General features: G+C 50.2%; 1 protein-coding gene across 1 annotated transcript in view; it reads left to right on the forward strand.

The window, feature by feature from the left end:
• The window catches only part of MPP1 (MAGUK p55 scaffold protein 1), a 203,656-nt gene extending 176,939 nt beyond the window's left edge, over positions 1-26,717 (forward strand). Inside the window, exon 12 of the mRNA XM_085630367.1 lies at positions 23,053-26,717. Within this exon, the coding sequence (XP_085486493.1) occupies positions 23,053-23,229 (177 nt within the window). The 3' untranslated portion in view covers positions 23,230-26,717. The remainder of the gene's footprint in view (positions 1-23,052) is intronic.
• Positions 26,718-27,068: the final 351 nt, after the last annotated feature.

A 27,068-nucleotide genomic window follows, 5' to 3' on the forward strand; every position in this document is an offset into this window, starting at 1 on the left:
ACTTCCTTGTTTTACTAACTGTTGTAAAGCAAACGGATAACTCATTCTAGGATTGGGATTATTGTTTAGAGGTGTGGAAGTTAATACTGAGACATAGGATGATTTTTTGCATACACTCGTTCTTCCCTGCATGCGCACACAAAGCAACATTACAATTTAAACTAAACAAATTGTTCAGAAATGTACCGGAAGGTAAAGAAACAGCCCAAATAATTTTTACAAAGAAAAATAGACAATCGTCAACTTTATACCCCATGACATAAAAGCCTTAGCGTGCACAGCTTGCTCAAATCCACGCTACCTAATTCTACCAAACTCAGCACATTTGAACATCTCATAATTCCATGCCACACAATTCAACTATAAATAATTTAACCCTACATTCCATACCACATAATTACAATCCTAAAAATGAAAAAACATATATTTCTACTTCACTCCATACCACATAAGTCCACATCACATAATAACATTCCACACAACTTAATAGCACTCCAAACCACATAATTACACTCCACACAACAAAATATAAGTATACATAATTCCACTTCAACCTATATAATTATACGTCACACAACATATTTACACTCAACTTTAAAACACAGAATTACCCTCCACAAAATACAACTCTGCAACATGCTACATAATTCCACTCCGCACAATTATACACCACACCATGCCACATAATTCCACACGTCTCACAATTCCACAATTCATCCCCACACAATTCATCACACATAATTACTCCACATAATACCACTCAGCACCACATAATTAACCTCCACATAATTATGCTCTCATCCATATTGCATAAATACACTCCACATAAATCCAGTCTGTCACGTAGCAACATTCCACATAACTACACTTCACACCATGCCTCATAATACCACTCAACATAATTTTCACCCAGCAGCGAACACTTCCACGTCACACATTTCAACTCTACACATTTCCATTCCACACCACATAATTCAACAACAAACTACATAATTCAAACCAACAACAGAATTACATAACACACCACATACATCCAATCTACACCACAAAATTCCACATCATGCTATAATATTTAACAGCACACCACATAAGTAAACTCCACTACATACTACTCCACAACGCAAAATACCATTCCAGATAATCTCATTCCAAGACACACAATCCCACTCCATGACACACAATCCCACTCCACATAATTCCAGTACACTCAATACCACACAATTACTATCCACATAATTACATTATTTCGCTACACAGATCCAATCCACACAATACAATTCCAAAACTAACAATTCCAATCCAAACCACATATGTCCACTTGACACCACACACATTCACTCCACTCCAAGCAGAAAACACATAGGTAAAATACACTGTCCTTTACAAAGTCAATAGCTCTAACTCTCACAAATGCGAGACCAATTGCATTGCAAATGCTTGTTTACCTTCCAATGCGACCGAGCAGATCCTGTTCATTTTTTTTATTATTATTTATTTTATGGAGTTTTATATAGCTCGAACTTGACCCGTATCGGGTATCATAGCGCTTTACATGAGCACCAGTTGCGTTACATGAGGACACATTCATATTTGTTAGGCACAGGTAGATTAAGTGATTTGCCCAGAATCACAGGATGTTCAGCGTCATTGTTGAAACTCGAACCCAGTTCCCCAGATTCGAGGTCGACCGCCCTAGCCGTTAGGCCAACTCCTCTCCCAAGTATGAGTCAGAATAGGCATAAGAAGGGCTAAGCAGAAGAGCTGAAGTATTTAGATGTAAAAGTAGTGGAAGGTAGGTTCAAGTAGGAGTATGCAGGAGTAAGAATGCAAGTAGGAGTAGGTAGGACTAAGTTAATGGTAATAAGGGCATTGGTAAATACGGTAGCAAAAGTAAGAATAGCAGTTAGAAGACGTAATAGGAGTAAGAGGAGAAATTAGTAAGAGCAGGAGGAAATAGGCGTAATAAATTGTAAGTGGAAGCAAGAGTATGTTGGAATAATAAAACGTAAGAGTGGGAACAAATATGAGGTGTAAGAGAAAGGTAAAATTAAGAGGTTACGTAGCACAGTAAGAGGAAGTATGCAACATATGAGTAGAAACAAAAATCAGCAGTAGGCATAAATAGGAAAAGTTAGTAAATTAAGTGCAAGATTAATGAAAGTAAGATTGAAAGAGACCAAGATGAGAAAAGAAAGACGAAGACAGCAAATCCTTCCATATTCTTCTACGACTCCAGGGCTAACAAAGCGTGACATGCTTTTCATTTTATGTACACATCAGATGAAGAGCAAGGACCTTCCATTAAGCGCTATTGTAACACGCTTCAGTTGGTAACTTGCATACAGCTGAAATAGGTACAATTTATGTGTTTTATAGCTCTCACAAACAGCATAAGCGTGTTTCTTAGCACTATTTCAACAAAAGTTAACACTATGCCACTGGCAGAGGTGCAATTTGTTTTATTAATGGGTTGCACACAGACCGGTCTCTGTGACGTGCTGTTCGACGAAAAAGTGCAAGAAAAGACTTCTTAATACCACGTGAGCAGCACTTCAGAACTGTTTGGATAAAGCTTAGCCGATGCCCGGGAGCCGAATAGTGATTTTTGTGTGTCTCTGGCGCCCAGTAGCAGTGCGTTTACCCCGAGGGCCACATTTGGCATGTTCTGATTTGAACTCACCATTATAGAGAGAATGTAATACTAGGTCATTTATTGTCACATGCAACAAGGGTTGTCAATCCCGGCCCCCTTTCTCTGTAGTCCCCGGCACCTGTTTAGAGGTGGACAGGAAGGAGCCCTCTCTCCTTCCAGCACAGCAAGCAATACCACAGAACAGCGCCAAGACCAACACAAACGGCTCCCGGTAGCTCAGCTCATGTGCCCCGGTAGATGTGAGGCTGTGAGCTGATGAGTAAGAGGTTTAGGAGCAGGGTGAGGAGCTGGCAGCCTACACCAGGGTGGAGCAACAGCACCGAGGCGTCTACAGCAACAGGGGACGGGTCTCCTCAGCTCCGAAGTGTGAGGCCAGCACGTGGGAGCCATGCAGCGGCAGCCAATGCTTGTGAAGCAAGTAATCAAGCATTGGCAAAGGTAAAATAAAACCAAGCTAGTGCCAACTAACACGAAGGGTGGGACGGGGAATGGTAAAATTGGGGGCAGGAGGCAGGCCCGGCTCCAGGAATTTTTATTTGGGTGGGCCAAGGGTACATTCGGGTGGGCCACTGCTGGCCCAATTTATCGCTTATATATCTAGCCAGGCCTGCTTCTGGGCCCTCCTTTATCTCTCCTTACTCTTACAAGGCACAGTAAAACGCACTCTTTTCAAAGTCTCTTTCTAAATGTTATCACTCTCAAAAAGTGCTTTTCTTCCATGCAATGTCCCTTTGATGGGAAGAGGAAGTTTCTAAGGTGGGAGTATCAAGCAAGTGACACTACCCGGGCTTCCTCTGTGCGAGCCTTCAGGGAGAAACCCTCTTCATTACTACCTCCGCCTGACCCCTGACTCTGCAGCGCACTCTCTTACAGGCTTGATTATCCACTTTTCTACCACCCTTCTCCATCACACCTTATCTCACACCTGACCTTGGGCCCTAGCCCCATATCAGCCACCATTCAGTTCCACTTTCACTATTCCCAGTAAAAAACAATAGTAAAATCACCTTCAAACTTGAAACATTGACTATAGCAGTAAAAATAATTAGCATGCATGATAAAGTATGCTCCACAGTTGTCCTAATCACCTGACTGTTAATTAAATAAATGAAAACAGAAAGGCCATGACAGGGCCGGCTTTATTGCTGGTGCAAACGTCTTTTTGACCTCTTTTTTGACCTCTTTCTCTGTAGATAGCTTAACTACCACCCTCCAACAGTACCCTTCATCTCGCCATAGCCACTCCCCCTCATGGCCTCCTCCTCAGACTCCCTAACTACCACCCTCCACCAGAGTCCCCCATTTTTCTGTAGCTCCCCCACACCCCATGACCACCTCCTCAGATTCCCTCACTGCCACCCTCCACCAGCGCCCCTCATAGCTTCGTATTTCCCCCCACTCCATGACCTCCTCCTCGGATTCCCTGCCACCCTCCACCAGTGCCCCTCATCTCTCTGTAGTTCCCCCCATGACCCCCTCATCAGATTCCTTCACTGCCACCCTCCACTAGTGCCCCTCATCTCTCTATAGTTCCCCCACCCCATGACCTCCTCCTTGGCTTCCCTCACTGCCATCCTTCACTTGTGCCTCTCATTTCTCTGTAGCCCCCCCACCCCATGACCTCCTCCTCAGATTCCCTCACTGCTCCCTCAACCAGCGCCCCTCATCTCTCTGTAATTCCCCCCGAGCCCCATGACCTCCTCCTCGGATTACCTCACTGCCACCCTCCACCAGTGCCCCTCATCTCTCTGTAGTTCCCCCCCACCCCTGACCTCCTTCTCAGATTCCCTCACTGCCACCCTCCACCAGTGCCCCTCATTTCTCCATAATTCCCCCCACCCCCATAACCTCCTCCTCAGATTCCTTCACTGCCACCCTCCACCAGCACCCCTCATCTCTCCGTAGATCCCCCCACCCGTGACCTCTTTGGATTCCCTCACTGCCACCCCCCACTAGTGCCCCTCAGCTCTCTGTAGTTCCCCCACCTCATGACCTCCTCCTCCGCTTCCCTCACTGCCAACCTCCACTAGTGCCCCTCATTTCTACATAGCCCCCCCACCCCATGACCTCCTCCTCAGATTCCCTCACTGCTCCCTCCACCAGCGCCCCTCATCTCTGTGTAGTTCCCCCCCAACCCATGACCTCCTCCTCAGATTTCTTCACTGCCGCCCTCCACCAGTACCCCTCATCTCTCTGTAGTTCCCCTCCACCCTGTGACCTCCTCCTCGGATTCCCTCACTGCCACCCTCCACTAGTGCCCCTCATCTCTCTGCTGTTCCCCCCACCCCGTGACCACCTCCTCTGACTCCCTCACTGCCACCCTCCACCAGTGCTCCTCATCTCACTGTAGCTCCCCACCCCATTACCTCTTCCTCGTTTTCCCTCAATGCCACCCTCCACTAGTGCCCCTCATCTTTCCGCAGCTCCACCCCCACTCCAGGACCTCCTCCTCGGCTTCCCTCACTGCCACTCTCCACTAGTGCCCCTCATCTCTCTGTAGTTCCACCCACCCCGTTGACCTCCTCCTCTGACTCCCTCACTGCCACCCTCCACCAGCGCCCCTCATCTCTCCGTAGCTCCCCACCCCATGACCTCTTCCTCGGATTCCCTCACTGCCACCCTCCACTTGTGCCCCTCATCTCTCCATTGCCCCTCTCTCATATCCATTCCATTTGTTGGACAGCGCTACTCATATGAGTGTAGGGTGTCACAGTACTTTACATAACAGCACGCATTATACAGAGACAATAAATCAGTCTATGGGGAATGTCACATAAGCCAATGAGGATTACAAGGTGTAGAAATCACGTCATCCATACTGGTGGGCAATATATTTTACGGGGGTTTGGACTGGAGAAGCACAAACTCAGGATTTAAAGAGTACTCCAGTGGTTGGGGGTTGGCTTTACTGATTAAAATGTATAACTGCCCAAACAAACTCTTTTTGGCAACATTAGAATAATGAAGGAATCGAGAAGTTCTAACTATATCACAATACAAAAAAGCGAAGTTTGTATGCAGCTCTTTAAAGACAGTTCATAGGTCACTGTCCCATGATAGGATAGTAACTTCTGAACTGCAAGTAACACAAGGATATCTGTGACAGAGGTAGTAACCCACTGAGCTATTCCCATAAAATTCAGTTTATCAGCACTTAAAAACTACCAACAGACAAATGGTTACTCTGCAGCAGGATCGTAAATCACCAGTTATCTGCACAGTTTTTATTGTAGTTGTACATCCGTGGCAGATTCACTGGGAGGGCCATGGCTCATGTTTGGGTGGGCCTGGCCCACCCGGCCCACCCCACCCTCTAGAACCGGGCCTGGCAGGAGGTAACATATCCTGCACTTGTTAGTGGTGTGAGACAAAGAAAAGGGTCAGCGACAGGAGGATATTTACAGCTGGGACTAATTAAAGTCCCAGATAACCTATCTGTAGAAATGTAAATGCTGCATTTTAAAACATATTAGGCATTTGTTATCAACCCACAACATAGCATGTTTTTGAAGGAGCACTCAATTAAAACTTCACAATTAAAACTGCTAGACTTACCGACAACGCTGCAGAATGTGATCTGTCCTGCTCTTTACAAGTCTCACCTCTCTCCCTGAAAGCCCCGGTGTTTCTGAAGAGTGCGGGCCCCATCCTTTTTCCGGCCGGGCTCTGACTGAAGAGAAACAATGTAACTTGTTACTTTGTTTCTCTTCAGTCCTGCCCTGGGTCAGCGCGAGGAGCTCTGAGCAGGCTGCAGACTGCACCTGCTTTTTACAGCAAGCATTTCTCTCCCAGCTCTTTACCGAAGAGCTGAGGGGGCCCCCTTCACCTACCGAAGACTGGGGGCCCCCCCGCACCGCGGGGGCTGCGGGGGCGTTTGTTACGCCCCTGTCAGTGGCATCGGAGTCTCAGTCACTTGTCGATGTGCGGTTTTTCCTGCTACTCGGCTCTGTTTTCCAGCACACGCTCACCCCAATCTCTCTGAATCAGCACCCCAACTTACCTCTTTGCTGAACTGCTGAGACAAGGATGATTGCTCCCCAGACAAGGGTCTGATCTTGAGTTGAATGCTAGCGCTTTTACTGTCTAGAGTCATTGATGAGCCATAGCAGTACCTGTGCTGCTGCGTCTCTTCTGTTACCAACTTTGGATTCTCTTGTTGTTTGAGTTCTGTGGATGTATGGCTCATCAAACCTTCATTGTCTCTGCAAGGTATTTCTAAATATGCCTAGTGATCCGAGTAAAAAAAACATGTCAGTGGAAGTGTGCCTACTCCAAATCAGTTCACTTCATATAAATGAGAGATTAGTGTTGGAAGCATGTGTGCTGTAGAGGCACGTGCTGTGCACAAGTCCGCCATCTAGTGTTGGGCTCAGATGATTGCAAGTTGTTTTGTTCCAAGAAGTTTTCTTTGAATCCTGCATCTGTGTGACTGCTCCTCTTGGTGATACTGTGCACGGTCATTGATGGTTCTTTTCTGTTGATGGGTTCAGGTGTAATCTCTCGCACTCCGGGTTGAGACTCTTCTGCCTCCCTGTCGTTCGCTAGTAGATCTTCACTCGAGGTTATTGTCTCCATCACATAATTAAATTTGCGTTCCGAGCCATTACCTTTCTTGCGTGGCGGGACCGCCTCCTTGCCCTACGAGCCACGTCTGGATAACTAAACACTTATTAGGTCTCAAAGGCGAGACCTATTGGCTATGCCAATGCTTGTTTATAAAATGTCGCGGAAGTAGTGTTTTGCGAAAAGGCAATATGCAAATGTGGGCCACTTTTTTTAGCGTGCCGGGCCGATTTGTAATCCCAATCCAACCCGCATTACACCCACATCACAGAATAGCAAACGTGCCTTAAAAGAAGCTAGACCTATTGGCTTTGCCAGTGCTTGTTATTAGTAACGGATAAATGAGTAACAATCATCCTGCAAATGTGAGACTGCGACTTAAGCATTACAAAAGGTCAATGGACAGTGGTCTTCGGAGTTTCCCAGTGACTCCGCCCTCCTCTGCACAACGCTTTCCTCTGCAGCCTCTCATCCTGCTAGGCGCTATCGCACATGGGTGACCATCGCTGCGAGCTCCCTTCAGCAAGGCCAGGGATTGGATGGGCATGTATCCTAGACTCCTATGACCCGCAGCCATGCTCCAGAGTGCCCATTCGTGGCCCCTATAAACCCAAAGAGGCGATCAGTTCACTGTGTGTCCCGCCCCCCGTACTGGGGTGATGCGCCGGAGGAAAGAACTACAGAGACACAACATCTGGAAAAAGAGCCACTCCGAGGTACTGCAGGGACTGCGCCACTGCACTGTTTCCTGCAGGGTTCACGGAGAGCCGTTCACAGGCAGTGCTGAGACCTCGAAGGACCCGCCCTACCTAAAGCCGTGGAAATTAGGCAGAGTAAGGCGGCTCTAAGGAGGGAGAGACAGGAAGAGTGAAGGACGGGTGCTAGTTCTCTACGTGCCCCTTCCTCCTCGCAGCACTACATAAATCAGGCAGGCGCTGTGAGGTAACACTGCACTAACGCACCCCTGGAGGCAGGCACTGCCCTAGCTGACCTCTAAACAGGGAAGTTGTGTACTTGAGAAACGTATCTTTCCCCTCTGTAAAGAAATGTGAAAGCAGGAAGTAAGTGACTAGGCCTGTGTGGAAGCACACAGGGTGTGCACTGGGATGTGACGTGCTCTGGTGCACGAGTGTGACCACTCGGCCTCTCGGAGGGAGGGCCCTGGGGGTCAGTGACGCGCACTCGCATCGCCCACACCTGTCAGCGAGCAGAAATCCACTTCGTAGCGCTTCTCCAGTTGTGAAAGCTGCTCCCTTCCGCATGTGGGGCAATCCCTGAGGCCAGGACAGCCGGCCATGCACTGCCAGGCCCCACGCACTAGCTGCCACCCCCTGGGCTGGCATGAGGGTACTAGAGGCACCTGCCAGTGCTGCTCTCGTTTCAGGGGCCTCTGGGCGCTGTTAATATCCTGGTTGCAGGACGCCCAACCTGGAGGAGTGGCTCTCAACTCCCTGCCTCAACCCTGGCCAGAGGACGCACTCCTAGGGTCGCCACATCGGTCTCGTGCTGGAAAACCCATGCCTTCTCTTCCAGTGTTTTTCTAGCGCCTTGAGCTCGAGCCTTCACCCGTGCTCACGCACTGCTCCGGCCGTGCCAGGGAGTGAGGGAGGCACGAATGAGCCCCTTCGGTGCACCTGGCTGCCTGGCACAAGTAGCGTCCCGAAGCCTGCCACTGCGCAGGGATGACGTGGAGACCACTGCATAGAGGTGGCCTAGGTGACTTCTTGGGGTGGTCAGACAACTGCGAGGGTCTCAGCTGCTCCGACGAAGCCCCAGGCCAGTCTCCCAAGACCCCCTCGCATCCGCACAGTAGGGGACAGAGATTCATAGTAAATACTCATGCACAGACATGGGCGCACACCCTACATACGCACATGACAGAAACGTCCAGACACACGTATATAAACGCAAATATATATATGTCGAGAGTTGAATGCTTGGCACAAACAATTTAGGCACCGCGCACTCTGGACTTTCGGGTACGTTGTACAGCGTTTACCTTGCGGGAGCGAGCAGCGGCGCCATCTGTTTCCAGAGCACGATATTTGCAAACAGATGGCGCCGCTGCTCGCTCCCGCAAGGTAAACGCCGTACATGCACGAGTGCTGATTGGAAACAGTGCAGAACATGCAGGAGTTTCCCAAAAAGTTCGGAGTGATTCCAAGAGGTCACTCCAAAGCAACGCTTGTGCGCTGCTTAGGCAAGACCTAAAAAGAAGGATATTGCTGCAAGCCATGTGTACATTCCTATTCCACTTTCTCTTAACCCACCTACACCACCCAACCACCAACACCACCCAAGCATCCACTCTACCCCCTCACTCACTACAACTATCTGAGGCCGGTAACATGCCCCCTCACTCACCCACCATAGAAGAGGATGATGGCATGCCACAAAACAAACATCCTGGGGATGCTTGGGATGGATATGATATTGAACTACAGGGAGATACAGACCCCGATCTCTATTCCACACAACCATCACCAACTGACGATGCTCTTGTGTATCAAGACTTAATAGCAATTGAAAAAGCTTTCCTTCGGGTACCTTCCCACAATGGAAATCAATCACAACAGATCAATGGGTGTTGGATATTATCCAATATGGTTTCGGTCTGGAGCTCATTACAACTCCTCCAAATATTCCACCTCACAAACACAAACTATCCACTCAACAGCAAATGCCCCTGCAACAGGAAATATCAGCTCTATTACTAAAAGGTGCAATAGAAACAGTTCAAAAACAGTTTCAACGAACAGGGGTGTATTCATTATACTTCCTAATTCCCCCAAAAGATAGAACATTACGACTGATTCTCAACCTCAGACTACTCAATCATTACATCCTATTGGAACACTTCCACATGGCCACCCTTCAGGAACTCATTCCATTATTGCAAAAGGGCGGCTTCATGACAGCCTTAGATCTAAAGGATGCCTACTTTCATATATCCATCCATCCCGAACGCACAGAAAATATCTCAGGTCTATATTCCAAGGAAACCATTATCAATTCAAGGTTCTTCCCTTTGGACTTACCACCGCAGAGTATTTACAAAATGTCTAGCAGTGACGGCACATCTGCGCAGGCAAAACATACAAGTCCTTCCATATCTGGACGATTGGATCAGAAAAGCAAACGGTCTCAACCTCTGCAAACAGCATACACAACAAACGCTAACTTTATTGCATCAATTGGGGTTCATCATAAGCCTACAAAAGTCACATCTACAGCCAGATACAATACAGGAGACATGCTCAGTGCACAGTTGGCGTTTGCATACCCAAATATAGACAGGATAAACAACATTGTAACATTAGTCCAACAATTTCAAACTGGGACTCAAATCTCAGTCCAAATATTCATATGACTTTTACCATGATGACATCTTGTATTTCAACAGTTCACAAGCCAGATTGCACGAGACCTCTCCAAGAATGTCTGTCTCATCAATGGACACCGTCACAGGGTCAACTACATGATCTAGTGTTAAAAGACAGCCCCACACATCACTCTCTGCAGTGATGGAATCCACAGAACTTATCCAAAGAGCGGCCGTTTCAAGACTCAGTTCCCCAAATAATTCTGTCAGCGGATGCCTCCCCTATGGGAGGGGAAGCTCATCTCCAAAATCTGACAAATCATGGAGTATGGGACTCCAAACACAAAGGTCTCCATATCAATTAACTAGAGCTTCAAGCTGTTTACCTAGTGTTGAAAGTGTTCCTACCTCACCTACAACACATGGTTGTCCTAATTTGAACAGACGATATGACAACTATGTATTACACACAAAAACGGAGGGGGGCACACTCTTTCCAATTATCATGCTCAGCACAGAAAATATGACGCTTAGCACTGCATCACAACATTCATCTCCTGGCAGAACATACACCAGGGACAATCAAGCTGCAGGCCTTCTCTGAGGACGCAGCAACAAGTACACAAATGGGAACTCCACCCCTAAGTCCTCCTACCATTCTTTCAAAAATGGGGGTTTCCACAAATAGATTTGTTTGCAACCACAGAAAACGCGAAATGCCCAAATGTCACATCCAGGTCCCCACACCCTCAATCCTAGGGCAATGCTCTATGGATGAACTGGTCAGGGATATTTGCCTACTCTTTTCCTCTTCTCCCAATACTTCCATTTGTGGTCAGAACGCTCAGACAAACATCCCTTACACTAACACTAATAGCGCCAACATGGGCTCGCCAACCATGGTCCTCAACAGTACTGGAGCTCTCCCTAGTCCCACACGAGAAGCTTCTCAACCCGGACCTTCTCACACAGAACTAAGGTAACCAAGACACCCCAATTCCAAGGAAATGAACATTGCGATGTGGCTCTTGAGGTCTTAAAATGTGGGTACTTTAACTTACCTCAGCAATGAATGGGTATTCATAAAGAAGCTTGCAAACCTACCACAAGATAATGTTATGCTGCTAAATCGGAACGATTTGAATGTACTGCCAGCAGCAAAAAGTCAACCCCCTAAATACACAAGTACAAAAAATAATTACTTTTTTTGCATTTGCATTTGCAAACCACAGGGTTAGCCTATACTTCCATACGCTTACACCTAGCAGCTATTGCAGCCTATTTGCCAAACAGACAACGCTTATCTTTGTTTAAAATACCTGTTAATAAAGCTTTTATGGAGGGACTTAAAAGAGTAATTCCCTAAAGCCTCCACCTACACCAGCATGGAACTTAAAGATTGTACTAACAAGACCTATGGGACCTCCATGTGAGCCACTGCATTCTTGTCAACTGCAAAACTTGTCTTGGAAAGTTGCCTTTTTAATTGTGATTACTTCCCTTAGAAGAGTCTGGGAGATTCAGGCACTAACCTTAGAAGAACCATTCTTCCAGCTTCATAGAGACAATGTAGTGCTCAGAACAAACCCAACATTTCTTCCAACGGTCATTTCAACTTTCCATATTAATCAATCCATAGAATTACCAGTCTTTTTTCCACAAACTGATTCTGTTGCAGAGACGGCTTTATATACTTTAGATGTTAAAAACTTTTTAATGTATTATATCGACAGGACTAAAACTTTCAGAAATACTAAGCAATTATTCATTGCTTTTACACCTCCTGTAAGACCTGGGGTCACCGGTCCCTAAGGGGGTAACGTGACTCGAGCGGCTGGGCACCCGAAGGCTTAAGTGTAAAGCGACCATACAACACACACATCCCCTGAAGCAGGAAACACACACAATAAGGGACGCCACACAGTAGGATCAATGCAAATCAATCAAGTTTTATCTAATCAACTGATAGGCAAGCACAGTTCCTTAGATGGTAATGGGCATCACTTGAACACATTAGCAGTGGATTCACCAGCATTTCATTATGGTCACATAGGCAGTACCTGAATACCTTAGCGTCAGATTCACCAGTGCCTCATTACTATGCCGTAGGCCACTCCTGTATACCTTAGCGTTAGATTCAATAGCTCTTCACCACAGCTCCAGTAGCAATACCTGGCGAATCTGGGGGAGCGGTAAACACAGCGGTTACCCAGAGCGCTGCGCCCCTCCCACCACTAGCGTTTCCCTCTGCCGTGGGTACCACGCGCGATATCCAGCAATGATCAGTGCTGCGAAATAGGGCTGGGAACGTAGCGCCACCTCAGAAAACTAATAGCGCTTCAAGGCAGGGCTTGCATTCATATCGTTACCCTGGGCATTACTAGCGCTCGGAGCGGAACCTGCGAACACAGCACTACTCGCAGTCATAAGGCATTCCACACTTCGGAGCAGAACTGGAGAACACAGGGCTACTCGTAACCATAAAGCATTAATCACTTCTGAGCAGAACTTGAGAACACAACGCTACTCGTAATCATAAAGCATTGATCACTTCTGAGCAGAACTTGAGAACACAGCGCTACTCATAATCAACAGGCTCGCAGCAAGCGGTCCCCTTATACGCAGCAGTCTCAAGGCAAGGGGGGGGCAATCCCACGGAGGGGAATCAGAGTCTCCGATGCAAAGGGGGAATCCCACGGAGGGGAATCAGAGTCTCGGGGTGTGGTGCCGCTCCCAATCGACAGGGGGCGCACCGGGTCCTCCACCAGCCTCCCGGGGAGCAGAGGGGTGAGTCCCAGGCCTCTGCACGGCCACGCTACCTCCCAGCCCCCGGGGGTTACCTTGATCTCGGCGTCCTTGGGGTCGGGCAGTCGCTCGGGGGTTCTTCACCTCTTCGGGTCCTGCCGTCAGTGCGCGCAGTCCGCCCTCGTCACGTGGGTGCCGGGGGGTGGCTTCACGGCCTCTCATGACTCCTGCAGACGCGGCGACGGCAGCGACGGGGCCCCGGGCTTCTCCGTGGGCCCCGGATCGATGGGGGCAGGCTTCTGGTCCCCGCACCAGGGGCGGGGGGTGACAAATTAAGCGGGATGAAGGAGCGCTCAGCGCTACACGAGGGACTGGCTCAGGGGATCCCAGGCAAGGTCGGGGAGCGCAGGGGTCACATCGCTAGTACCTGGTTGATCCCCAGCAGTCCAACAGTCACTTTCAGCTTGGGTTTCAGTATTCAATTTCAGCGTTCAGTATCAGCTTGAAGGTTCAGCCTTCGATTTCAGCGTTCCGTTTTAGCATGAAGTTTTAGCATGAAGTTTTAGAATTCTGATTCAGCTTGCAGGTTTAGCAGTCTTAATGGCGCAGATGTCTCTGGCGCCCTTGGGGGTTCTGTTCCTTGGGGAAAGGGATTGAGTTGGTGACTAGCTCCCTCCTAGTCAAGCTTGGCAGATGGCCCCTGGATTCTCCTATCGCTGGGCTAGATCAGGGGGCTGTACAGGATCCCTCACTCACTTAAAAGGCAGTACCTAAGTCCTGTCACTTTCAGAGGCATAAGTCCCTGGCTAGGCCCTCCCGCCTACAACTCCTGCGTGGATCCTCCAGGTCTGCTTTACTCCAACTGGCCAACTAACTAGAAAAAGTTCCCTCCCTCTGTTAAGTAGCCCTAGGTCAGGTGACCACTATCCAAGGCGGCAAAAAGTAAACCACCCCTCCCTTCTAGAAGGTTCATGCACATTCCAGGAGCTTCCCCATTCTACCTATGGGACAAAAAAGGCGGGCTGGTGTCGCAACATTGTTGTGGGGTTCCAGCCAGCTCCTGGCAGCTAGGGTGCTACTAGAAAGGCCACTCTGCAGTAGCAGGGGCCTGTGGCAGCCATCTTGGGAGAAGGGAGCACCTGCACCTTAACATTGATTGGCAATGAAAAGGCGCCCGGAGACCTAAGTCCAACATAAAAATGAGGGTGGAAAAAATGAGGCACGGTCAAAAATAGAGGGGGAGACCACCCTAGGGCTGACAGGTCTAACACGCGTCCCCCCAGCCGAAAGAGGGGAGAGCTCCCCAACCTCTAGGGAGTTCTCATCGCTAAGGCGGAAAAACCTGGAGAGACCGTCAGCATTGGCGTGGTCCACTCCGGGCCGATGTTCCACCCGAAAGTCTATCCCCTGTAGGGAAATGGACCACCTCAACAACTTGGGGTTTTCGCCTCTCATCTGCATGAGCCAGCGAAGGGGGCGGTGGTCGGTCTGAATTAGGAAGTGAGTTACAAAGAGGTAGGGCCTCAACTTCTTCAGCGCCCAGACCACCGCGAAGGCTTCTCGCTCGATGGTGCTCCATCGCCGTTCCCGAGGGAGGAGTCTCCTGGAGATGAAGGCCACAGGTTGATCTTGGCCCTCGGTGTTGAGTTGTGAGAGCACCGCACCTATGCCGTGCTCTGAGGCATCCGTCTGTACAATGAATTCCTGACTGAAATCTGGAGTTGCGAGTACTGGAGCGGTACACATCGCATGTTTCAGCGTTTCAAATGCCTCCTGGCAAGCAGCTGTCCATATGACCTTGCGAGGTTGCTTCTTAGATGTCAATTCTGTCAAGGGGGCTACGATGGTACCATATCCCTTGACAAACCGGCGGTAATACCCAGTGAGGCCGAGGAAGGCTCAGACCTCTGTTTGGGTCTTGGGGGGCTCCCAAGCCAAGATGGTCTCTATTTTGGGCTGGAGGGGTTGCACCTTACCTCCGCCCACCAGGTGTCCCAGGTACACGACAGATCCCTGTCCAATCTGGCACTTGCTGGCTTTAATGGTTAGGCCAGCGCGTTGCAGCGCCTGCAATACCTCCTGGAGGTGCTGCAGATGGTCCTCCCAGGTGCTGCTGAAGACAGCTATGTCATACAGGTAGGCCGCTGAAAAGGACTCCAGGCCAGATAGTACCTGATTCACTAACCGCTGGAATGTGGCCGGAGCATTCTTGAGCCCAAAGGGCATCACTCGGAACTGGAAGTGGCTCTCGGGGGTGGAGAATGCTGTCTTCTCCCTTGCTCCATCGGCCATGGCAATTTGCCAATATCCGGATGTTAGATCAATGGTGCTGAGGTACCGGGCTGCTCCCAGCCGGTCCACCAGCTCGTCTGCTCGTGGGATGGGGTGAGCATCTGTCTTCGTGACAGAGTTCAACCCTCGGTAGTCCACACAGAACCGAAGTTCTGGTGTGGTGCCCGGTGGGGCCGCTTTCGGCACCAACACCACCGGACTAGCCCACGGGCTGCTGGAAGGTTCTATCACCCCCAGCTCCAACATATTGGCTACCTCACGCTGGATGCTATCCTTCACTCGGTCAGAGAGCCGGTAAGACTTGTTCTTCACCGGTGGGCTGTCCCCTGTGTCCACATCATGGGTACACAGATGAGTGATTCCAGGCGTGAGGGAGAACAACGAGGCGTACTGTCCCAGGACATGGCGGCAGTCCCTCTGTTGCTCTGGGGTCAAGGATGGGGAAAGGACTACACCTTCCACTGAACCATCCTTCTCCTGGGCCGCTAGAAGGTCAGGAAGAGCTTCACTCTCTTCCTCATCGCTCCCATCCGTCACCATAAGGAGAGCAAGCTCCGATCGCTCATGGTGCGGCTTCAGGCGGTTGACGTGGAGCACCCTGTGGGGCTGTCGGGGGGTCTACAGATCAACAACGTATGTGGTCTGGCCTCGTCGCTCCACTATCTCGTACAGACCAGTCCACCGGTCCTGGAGGGCACAAAGCTCCCCAGGTTCCATGACCCACACCTTCTGTCCAACGTCCAACTCTACCGTCCGAGCGTTGCGGTCGTACCACTCCTTCATAACGGTCTGGCTAGCCTCTAGGTTCTCTGAGGCCGCCTTCCACAGCTTGGCCATCTGGCTGCGGAATGCCAGCATGTAGCTGATAATGTCACGGGGAAGCTTCTGCGAAGTCTTCTCCCACCCCTCCTTCACTAAGCTGAGGGGCCCCCTAACGGGATGGCCATAGAGCAATTCAAACGGGCTGAACCCGACTCCCTTCTGCGGTACCTCCCGGTAGGAGAACAACAAGCAGGGGAGGAGGACGTCCCATTTACGCCTCAAGCCCTCTGGCAGGCTCCGGATCATTCCCTTCAAGGTTTTGTTGAAGCGCTCTACGAGTCCGTTAGTCTGGGGGTGGTAAGGAGTCGAGAACCGGTAGGTCACTCCACACTCCTTCCACATGGCCTGCATATAGGCCGACATAAAATTCGTGCCCCTGTCCGACACCACGACCTTGGGGAATCCCACTCGGGTAAAAATCCCCAACAGTGCCTGCGCCACCACCGGTGCAGTGATGGTCCTCAGAGGAATAGCCTCTGGGTACCGAGTGGCGTGGTCCACCAATACCAGAATGAACCGGTGTCCCACAGAGGTCGGAGGGTCCAACGGCCCAACAATGTCTATGCCGACCCTCTCAAAAGGGGTCCCGACCACTGGGAGCGGTTCCAAAGGGACCTTCAATTTGGTCCCAGTCTTGCCACTTGCCTGGCAAGACTTACAGGTCTTACAAAAGGTGTCTGAGGCAATTCTCATCCTGGGCCAATACAAAGGTGGGACCAACCGCGCAAAGGTTTTGTCCTGACCCAGATGTCCGGCTAAGGGTATCTCGTGCGCTAACTCCAGCAGGAAGGCCCGGTAGCATTGGGGGAACACTATGGCCCTCGAAGATCCATGCACCGGCACCTTTGGCTCACTGTACAGGAGGCCATCCTCCCAATACACATGATACCCGCCTGTCTCCTGACTGGCCACTTGGGCTTCGGCCTGTCGCCGCATGCCTTCAAGCGTGGGGCACGCCCTTTGTGCCTGACAAAATTCCTCCCGGGTAGGTCCTCCTTCCACATGCCAGTCAGCAAGTGTTGGCAGGTCCCCCACGGGAACGACATCCACCTCCGCGGACTCCGGGGTAACCTCTGCGGCCTCCCCATCCACCTCACGGGGCGTGTCCTCTACCACCTTCTCCTCTCCACAGTTGGCGTTGGGTTGGGCCATGATTCCAGGCTCCAACCCGGGTTGAGTTCCATGCCAGGCAGCCATGGACCGCGTGACTACGCAAGTCCACCCTGGTAATCCCAGCATCTCAGTATGAGCTCGAAACTCGACATCTTTCCACTTGGTGTGCTCCAGGTCGTTCCCTAGCAAGCACCCCACAGGCAAGGCAGGGCTCACCGCAACTCTCAGTAGGCCTTTGACTCCTCCCCACTCAAATGGAACACGAGCCACTGGATAGTGACTCACACTGCCGTCAGCCAATACGGCCGGCTGGAACTCCTCGGGGACTACTTGGTTTGGGGACACCAGCCGCCTCACGACAGTGGTCATGCTGGCCCCTGTGTCCCTCAGAGCATCCACCTCCTCCCCGTTAACTCTCACCCTCTGCTGGTATTTGCAGTGTTCGGGGGCAGCGACACTACGGGGACCACCTCTCTATCCCCGAGTGAAACCAGCGTCAGGCCTGTCCACTCTCCTTCCCTATCTAAGGGCAGCTCCACCCCAAGCGCTACACTACTTACCCCGGGGCTCTTCCCGCCCGTTGGGGCTGGGGGTCTCTTGCGACACTTGGGATCTCCTTTGTAGTGTCCAATTTCCCCACATTCGTAGCACCTCACAATCCTTGGCTGCTGACTCCTGTCAGGGTAAGTGGGCTTTGTGGAATTGGACGGGGGTGGGGTTCCTACTCCCTTCCCAAACTTATTTTGGGGGCCTTTTGAGAACTCCACCTTTTTATCTCCCCCCTCTTTCTTCTGGGGGAAACCCTGTCCGCCTTTCGAGCCATCTCCTCCGGGGCCCTTGTGAAACACCCGGGTGCTCACCCAAATATCCGCCTCCTCCGCAAGCTCACGGGGATCTGTTAACTTGCGGTCCACCAGATGTTGGCGCAGCTCCGGAAAGCACTTGTCCAAGAGGTGCTCCCTTAAAAAAAGATTGTACAACCCTTGGTAGTCCTGCACCTCGCTGCCACGCACCCAACCATCTAGTGCCTTACGGGCATAGTCAAAAAAATCCACCCAATTCTGTGTGGACAGCTTATGGCTGCCCCGAAACTTCTGTCTATACCTCTCGGGGTTGAGACCAAACTTCTTTAGTAAGGCCTCTTTCATGGGGGCATACCTGACCTGATCTGCCTTGGCTAAGTATAACAGGGTGTCCCTGACATTGGGAGGTATGTAGCGATACAGGCCACCTCCCCAATTGCTCTCGGGTACCCCATGGGCTGTCAAGGCCACCTCGTATGCCTCCAACCACTTGGCAATATCATCCCCCACTGTGTAATTGGCAATGACTTCTTTGGGCAAATAAACTTTTGACTCTTGGGGCTCTCTTGGTACGCTGCCATCATTGTCCTTATTGGACGCATTTAACTGGAGGGCGTGCAGCTCCAACTCCTTCAGCTGAAGCTCGTGCGCCAGCTTCTTTTCCTCCATTGCCCATCTCTTGTTTTCTCTCTCTTGTTCCAATTTGGCCAATTCCCTTTCTCTCTCTTGTTCCAACTTGGCCAGCTCCCACTTTAACTGCCTCTCCTCCCTCCTGTCCTCATACTCCTCCGGAGACGCTCTCCTCCTAGACCCTGTCCTACTGCTGGCCCCAGAACGTCTCCCTGGGGGCACATTTTCAGGCACATCTACATTTAGTATGTCTAGTACTTCCTGGGCGCTCTCCTCCTGAGGTGCATCTGGCGCCTCCTGTCCCTCATCCTCTCTCCCCTCTGGGTGGGCCTCTACCCATGCCCTTAAGGCAGTACGGAGTTCCGGTCCTTTGGCCCTCCGCACCCCAGGCACCCCCATCCCCTGCCCGAATTCTCTCAGCTGCCTTACAGTGTACCCCTCGAGGTCGGCTAACCGGAACTCCATCGTGACAGGTGGGGACCTAGATACCAAGGAAGAGAAAAAATTCTAGGATACGGGTGACAGTTTCAAGCTAACCAGGATTTTTACACCCTCAGTCTGGACAGTGGAATGTAATAAATGCAGCAATCACAGTTGCAGAGCTTAAATACAATAGGCGTTTAATTGTGGCTCCCTCCGCTTCACGGGAGGGTGCTGTATGGTCACAGGTCCTAATCCCACTGCTGCCACCAATGTAAGACCTGGGGTCACCGGGCCCTAAGGGGGTAACGTGACTCGAGCGGCTGGGCACCCGAAGGCTTAAGTGTAAAGCGACCATACAACACACACATCCCCTGAAGCAGGAAACACACACAATAAGGGACGCCACACAGTAGGATCAATGCAAATCAATCAAGTTTTATCTAATCAACTGATAGGCAAGCACAGTTCCTTAGATGGTAATGGGCATCACTTGAACACATTAGCAGTGGATTCACCAGCATTTCATTATGGTCACATAGGCAGTACCTGAATACCTTAGCGTCAGATTCACCAGTGCCTCATTACTATGCCGTAGGCCACTCCTGTATACCTTAGCGTTAGATTCAACAGCTCTTCACCACAGCTCCAGTAGCAATACCTGGCGAATCTGGGGGAGCGGAAAACACAGCGGTTACCCAGAGCGCTGCGCCCCTCCCACCACTAGCGTTTCCCTCTGCCGTGGGTACCACGCGCGATATCCAGCAATGATCAGCACTGCGTAATAGGGCTGGGAACGTAGCGCCACCTCAGAAAACTAATAGCGCTTCAAGGCAGGGCTTGCATTCATATCGTTACCCTGGGCATTACTAGCGCTCGGAGCGGAACCTGCGAACACAGCACTACTCGCAGTCATAAGGCATTCCACACTTCGGAGCAGAACTGGAGAACACAGCGCTACTCGTAACCATAAAGCATTAATCACTTCTGAGCAGAACTTGAGAACACAGCGCTACTCGTAATCATAAAGCATTGAGCACTTCTGAGCAGAACTTGAGAACATAGGAATACTGGTAATCTTAAAGCATTAATCACTTCTGAGCAGAACTTGAGAACATAGCGATACTCGTAATCATAAAGCATTAATCACTTCTGAGCAGAACTTGAGAACACAGCGCTACTCATAATCAACAGGCCCTCAGCAAGCGGCCCCCTTATACGTGGCAGTCTCAAGGCAAGGGGGGGGCAATCCCACGGAGGGGAATCAGAGTCTCCGATGCAAGGGGGGAATCCCACGGAGGGGAATCAGAGTCTCGGGGTGCGGTGCCGCTCCCGATCTACAGGGGGCGCACCGGGTCCTCCACCAGCCTCCCGGGGAGCAGGGGGGTGAGTCCCAGGCCTCTGCACAGCCACGCTACCTCCCAGCCCCCGGGGGTTACCTTGATCTCGGCGTCCTTGGGGTCGGGCAGTCGCTCAGGGGTTCTTCACCTCTTCGGGTCCCGCCGTCAGTGCGCTCCGCGGCGGAGGAGGCGACGCGCAGTCCGCCCTCGTCACGTGGGTGCCGGGGGGCAGCTTCACGGCCTCTCACGACTCCTGCAGACGCGGCGACGGCAGCGATGGGGCCCCGGGCTTCTCCGTGGGCCCCGGATCGATGGGGGCAGGCTTCTGGTCCCCGCACCAGGGGGGGCGTGACAAATTAAGCGGGATGAAGGAGCGCTCAGCGCTACACGAGGGACTGGCTCAGGGGATCCCAGGCAAGGTCGGGGAGCGCAGGGGTCACAGCGCTAGTACCGGGTTGATCCCCAGCAGTCCAACAGCCACTTTGAGCTTGGGTTTCAGTATTCAATTTCAGCGTTCAGTTTCAGCTTGAAGGTTCAGCCTTCGATTTCAGCGTTCCGTTTTAGCATGACGTTTTAGCATGAAGTTTTAGCATTCGGTTTCAGCTTGCAGGTTTAGCAGTCTTAATGGCGCAGATGTCTCTGGCGCTCTTGGGGGTTCTGTTCCTTGGGGAAAGGGATTGAGTTGGTGACTATCTCCCTCCTAGTCAAGCTTGGCAGATGGCCCCTGGATTCTCCTATCGCTGGGCTAGATCAGGGGGCTGTACAGGATCCCTCACTCACTTAAAAGGCAGTACCTAAGTCCTGTCACTTTCAGAGGCATAAGTCCCTGGCTAGGCCCTCCCGCCTACAACTCCTGCGTGGATCCTCCAGGTCTGCTTTACTCCAACTGGCCAACTAACTAGAAAAAGTTCCCTCCCTCTGTTAAGTAGCCCTAGGTCAGGTGACCACTATCCAAGGCGGCAAAAAGTAAACCACCCCTCCCTTCTAGGAGGCTCCAGCACATTCCAGGAGCTTCCCCATTCTACCTATGGGACAAAAAAGGCGGGCTGGTGTCGCAACATTGTTGTGGGGTTCCAGCCAGCTCCTGGCAGCTAGGGCGCTACTAGAAAGGCCACTCTGCAGTAGCAGGGGCCTGTGGCAGCCATCTTGGGAGAAGGGAGCACCTGCACCTTAACATTGATTGGCAATGAAAAGGCGCCCGGAGACCTAAGTCCAACATCAAAATGAGGGTGGAAAAAATGAGGCACGGTCAAAAATAGAGCGGGAGACCACCCTAGGGCTGACAGGTCTAACACCTCCCCACATTGGAAATGCTATTTCTAAATCTGGAATTTCAAGATGGATAGTTAAATGCATCCAAACTTGCTTTGCTAAAGCTAAAAGTCTTCTACCTGTTCCCCCTCACGCTCTCTCCACTAGGAAAGTAGGGACTTCTATGGCTTTTTTTAGGGAACATTCCTATTGCTGATAATTGCAAAGCAGCAACATGGTCCACTCCACACACCTTCAAAAAAGCTTGTGTGGATGTCTATGCACGCCAACAAGCTAATATTGGTCAGGCAGTACTTAAGACTCTTTTTCAAACAACTGCAACCCCCACAGGTTAACCGCTGCCTATGGAGAGGGACTGCTTTACAGTCTATGCACAGCAAGTGTATCTGCAACACACAAGCCTCGAATGGATCATGTTACTTACCCTGTAAGCGCTGTTCTTGGCATGTAGTGATGTAGATTCACATGCGCCCTCCCTCCTCCGTAAAAACCTGGTGTAGGTTGCAAGTTACAACTCCATTCTCACCAATCTGGCAGAACAATCTGGCAATGGCGCCGATGACCATGCGCAGTATTACCAAGAGTCGTCACACAGACTTATGATTCGAAGAAAACTCCTTGGAACAAAAAAAACTTGTAATCATCCAAGACCAACACTAGGTGGCAGACTTATAGCAGACATGTGAATCTACATGCGAAGAACAGATGCTTACCGGGTAAGTAATATAATACTTTTCACCACATCAATGGTTGTTTTCTGCTTTTCAAAATAAATGCTGTACTTCATATATACTGGAATATTTGCACCAGAGCTGCAGTGTACGTGTTGCTGTTAACACCCCTCTGCAAATGATACCAGCACTGGTGAATCCGTTGAACACAAGCAGCTTATTCCTACTCTGGACAAAGCACATGCAGCTGAAGCACAATTTTTCACTTGCGCTTGTGAAATGCACACATGAATGCACTAATGTTGGTGTTCGTGATGATGCATGTACACTGAAAGAACTCTCTCTTCTTGTTCGGACAAATGATGCATGGTAGAAAGTAAACTTGTGTTCTTGCTCCTCTTCCCAGATGGATTCCTTGAAGCAGCTGTTGAAGGACTCTGAGGCTATCCGTGGGCGCTATGCCCAGTACTTCGACCTTGCTATAGTGAACAATGATGTTGAGGAAAGTGTGACTGCACTGCAGAAGGCCCTGGAGACAGCCTGCTCTACCCGCCAGTGGGTGCCAGTTTCATGGGTTTATTAGCAAGCCAAGAACACCTGCTGGTTCCTCCGGAAGCCTCCAGCAGCTGGCTCTGAAACAGGCAGTGTGTACTGACGACTTCATGCTGCAGCCTGCCTCGTGGGGTTGGTACCATGTCCCGAAAGGTCCCTTCGACTTTACTGGACTCATCATTTTCCAGATATTTTTCAACTTCCCCTTGAAGACCTGATCTCCTGTTGCAAATCCTAGACCATGTGCTTCTCCATATCCTGCATCACTAGTAGTGTTGTGACGTAGTGCTCTGGCACTTCTGTCTACACTGAATCCCATGTGACTGTCTACTATAGCTATCAAAGCACCATAGTTATTTTCTCTAACTCCATACACTATGTAAACCAACCATCACTATCTGAGTTGAGTAGTCTAAGCCGTCATCCAACTCAAATTACCTTGTGATGGTGTAAATACTGCTCTCCAAATCGCTAAGACGTTCTTCTGTAACTTCACTTGCTGTGTAAGAAGAGTACACTACACCCTCATCTGACTCCGAACACCATGTGAGCAGACTTCCTAGCACCTGAGTACACTACCCTCATACCTCATCTAAACCCAGGCACCATCGGAGCAGACCTTCTAGTATCTGAGTACACTACCCTCAAGCCCCATCTAATTCCAAACACCATTAGAACAGACCTTTGAGTATCTGCGTAGACTACCCCATACTTCATCTAACTTCAAACATCATTGGCACAGACCTAGTATCGGAGTAGACTACCCCCATACCTCATCTAACTGCAAACACCATCGGAACAGACCTAGTATTTGAGTAAACTACCCCCATACCTCATCTAACTGCAAACACCATTGGAACAGACCTAGTATCTGAGTAGACTACGCCCATACCTCATCTAACTGCAAACACCATCGGAACAGACCTAGTATCTGAGTAGACCACCCTCAAACCTCATCTAACTCCAAATGCCATCTGACCAGACCTAGTATCTAAGTGGACCATCCTCAAACCTCATCTAACTCCAAACGCCATCGGAACAAACCTTGTATCTGAGTAGACCACCCTCAAACCTCATCTAACTCCAAATGCCATCGGAACAGACCTAGTATCTGAGTAGACCACCCTCAAACCTCATCATACTCCAAACGCCATTGTAACAGACCTAGTATCTGAGTAGACCACCCTCAAACCTCATCTAACACCAAACGCCATCGGAACAGACCTTGTATCTGAGTAGACCACCCTCAAACCTCATCTTACTCCAAACGCCATTGTAACAGACCTAGTATCTGAGTCGACCACCCTCAAACCTCATCTTACTCCAAACGCCATCGGAACAGACCTAGTATCTGAGAAACCCATCCTCAAACCTCATCTAACTCCAAACACCATCAGAACAGACCTAGTATCCGAGTAAACCACCCTCAAACCTCATCTAACTCCAGACGCCATCGGAACAGACCTAGTATCTGAGTAGACTACCTTCACCCAAGCAGACCTTCTAATACCTGGGTTGTCTTTCCCTAAGCGTTTTTCCCACTTAAAGCACCATGCGATGGTCTAAATTTACTCGAATCAATGGAGATGACTTGGATCCCTCAGTGATAGTGGCGACATTGTGACTCCTGGCGTTTCACCCTGGAGCACTGGCCTCAGAGTTACATCCATGGTGACTCCTCCATGCCATTCCTCCTTCTGGAGCCTCCAACACCAAGACTAAACTTCTCAACCACTCAGCCGAAGCGATCTGCTCCCTGCAGACCATGCATGGGTGTAACTCTACCCGAGGTGATGAGCCCTTGTGCTCAATTCTTCAGTGAGAAATCCGCTTTACCCTCAGGGTACATTCTGATCAGCAGCGCACTCCACACGGTGTCCCAGGTCTTTCAGTTTAATGCACGTCACACGTCAGCAGACGTGGTTTTTAGTTTTGGGTCCACTTGAGAATTATAACTTGTTATCACATCACTGTATCAATGAGGCTGGCAGCATGTAGCTATGGACTTGTGTCATTCACAGACCAACGCATGCTGCCCTCTCCCTTTCCATTACTAGAGCCGGACAAGCACAGAAGGAGTATGGCTCACAGCCATCCTGAACGAGTACAGCAGCTGTCCTGGAAGGGAATTCACCCACACTCCCTGGGAAGGGAATTCACCCACACTCCCTGGGAAGGGAATTCACCCACACTCCCTGTGAAGGAAATTCACCCACAAGTCCTGCGAAGGAAATTCACCCACATGCCCTGTGAAGGAAATTCACCCACACGCCCTGTGAAGGAAATTCACCCACACATCCTGCGAAGGAAATTCACCGACATGCCCTGTGAAGGAAATTCACCCACATGTCCTGTGAAGGAAATTCACCCACACGTCCTGTGAAGGAAATTCACCCACACTCCCTGTGAAGGAAATTCACCCACATGCCCTGTGAAGGAAATTCACCCACACGTCCAGTGAAGGAAATTCACCCACACTCCCTGTGAAGAAAATTCACCCACACGCCCTGTGAAGGAAATTCACCCACACTCCCTGTGAAGGAAATTCACCCATACGCCCTGTCAGGGAAATTCACCCACACATCCTGCGGATATTCACCCACACACCCTGCAAAGGAAATTCACCCACACGTCCTGTGAAGGAAATTCACCCACACTCCCTGCAAAGGAATTTCCCCTACATGCCCTGTAATGGAAATTCACTTACACACTCGTACCACCGCAGTCCATGCTGCTGCGTTTCGCTATCCAGATGGAAACTGTTTCATTACAAGAAGGAACATTTGGGTTCAGGCAGTCTGGCAGGGGAGGTTTAATAGTGTGAAAAGTTATGGACTGTACTTGTGCCAATTTTGGGAAGTCTTTACAGAAATGTCATGACATTTGTGCGGTTTTCAAGAGAAACATAGTGCAAATGTATCTTCCCGAGTGTTAGGCTGCTGGTAAACACCCCACTCTCACCCGCATCACTTCCCCGCGACTAACCAGGTGTGAGGCTGTCCTCAAGTTCATTGGGCGACAGTTTAGATGAGCAACGAAGGATAAATCCATTAAAAAAGCCCAATAGCCAGTCTGTGGTGTCTGGGGCTCCTTCGCTAATGCCTCTTGTGACAACGAGTGTCATCCTTCCAGGACCTGGTTCAGCTTACGTATGCAATCTGACTCTGGAGCGCACAGAGGGCGAGGTGATCCTATTCTCTGTCTCTCCTCACCATTCCTGCATGTCATGGTGTCAGAGGAGACAGTGTGCATCCACTTGCCCCCCCAGGGACAGAACCAAGCGAGCGGGGTACGGATTGTGGACCCGGCTACGTGAAAGCCTTTCGTTAAGCCAGAGAGACGCTGCTTTTCTCGCCTCTCCTCTGCAGGAGGCGTTCATTGAATGTTTAAATTCTCTGCTGTTTTTATTTTTCATTTTGTGCAATTGTTAAGGATGCCAAAAAGAATTACCATGTGCAATGTTATATTCTCTAGAGTGAACTGCAGGGAAAATGGTAGCAATAAAAGTATTAAATTTGTCTTGCTTTTATTTTGCATGTGGTCTGATTTGAGCATTGGGGGCTGGGTGGCAGCGCCCCCCGGTCATGGTGCATGTGGAGCTGACAAAGGTGACCATCTGCAGGGTTGCCCACTCATTACACTCCAGTCTGTATTGGAAATGTTGCTGAGAGAAGCATCAATCAATCAAGCAGGATTTGTAAAGCACGGCTAATCACCCGTGAGGGTATCCAGGCGCTGAGCATGAGATGTGACTGCCTCACATGCAGCCTTGCACGCCTGCACCAGGCTCTTCAGAAACAGCACAGCCGAGGGGACTCAAAGCGAAGAGGAAACCTAGCTCCAAACACGCATGCAGGAGTAGATTCACTA

The sequence above is a fragment of the Triturus cristatus genome, chromosome 10, assembly GCF_964204655.1.
Source record: "Triturus cristatus chromosome 10, aTriCri1.1, whole genome shotgun sequence".
Taxonomy (NCBI): domain Eukaryota; kingdom Metazoa; phylum Chordata; class Amphibia; order Caudata; family Salamandridae; genus Triturus; species Triturus cristatus.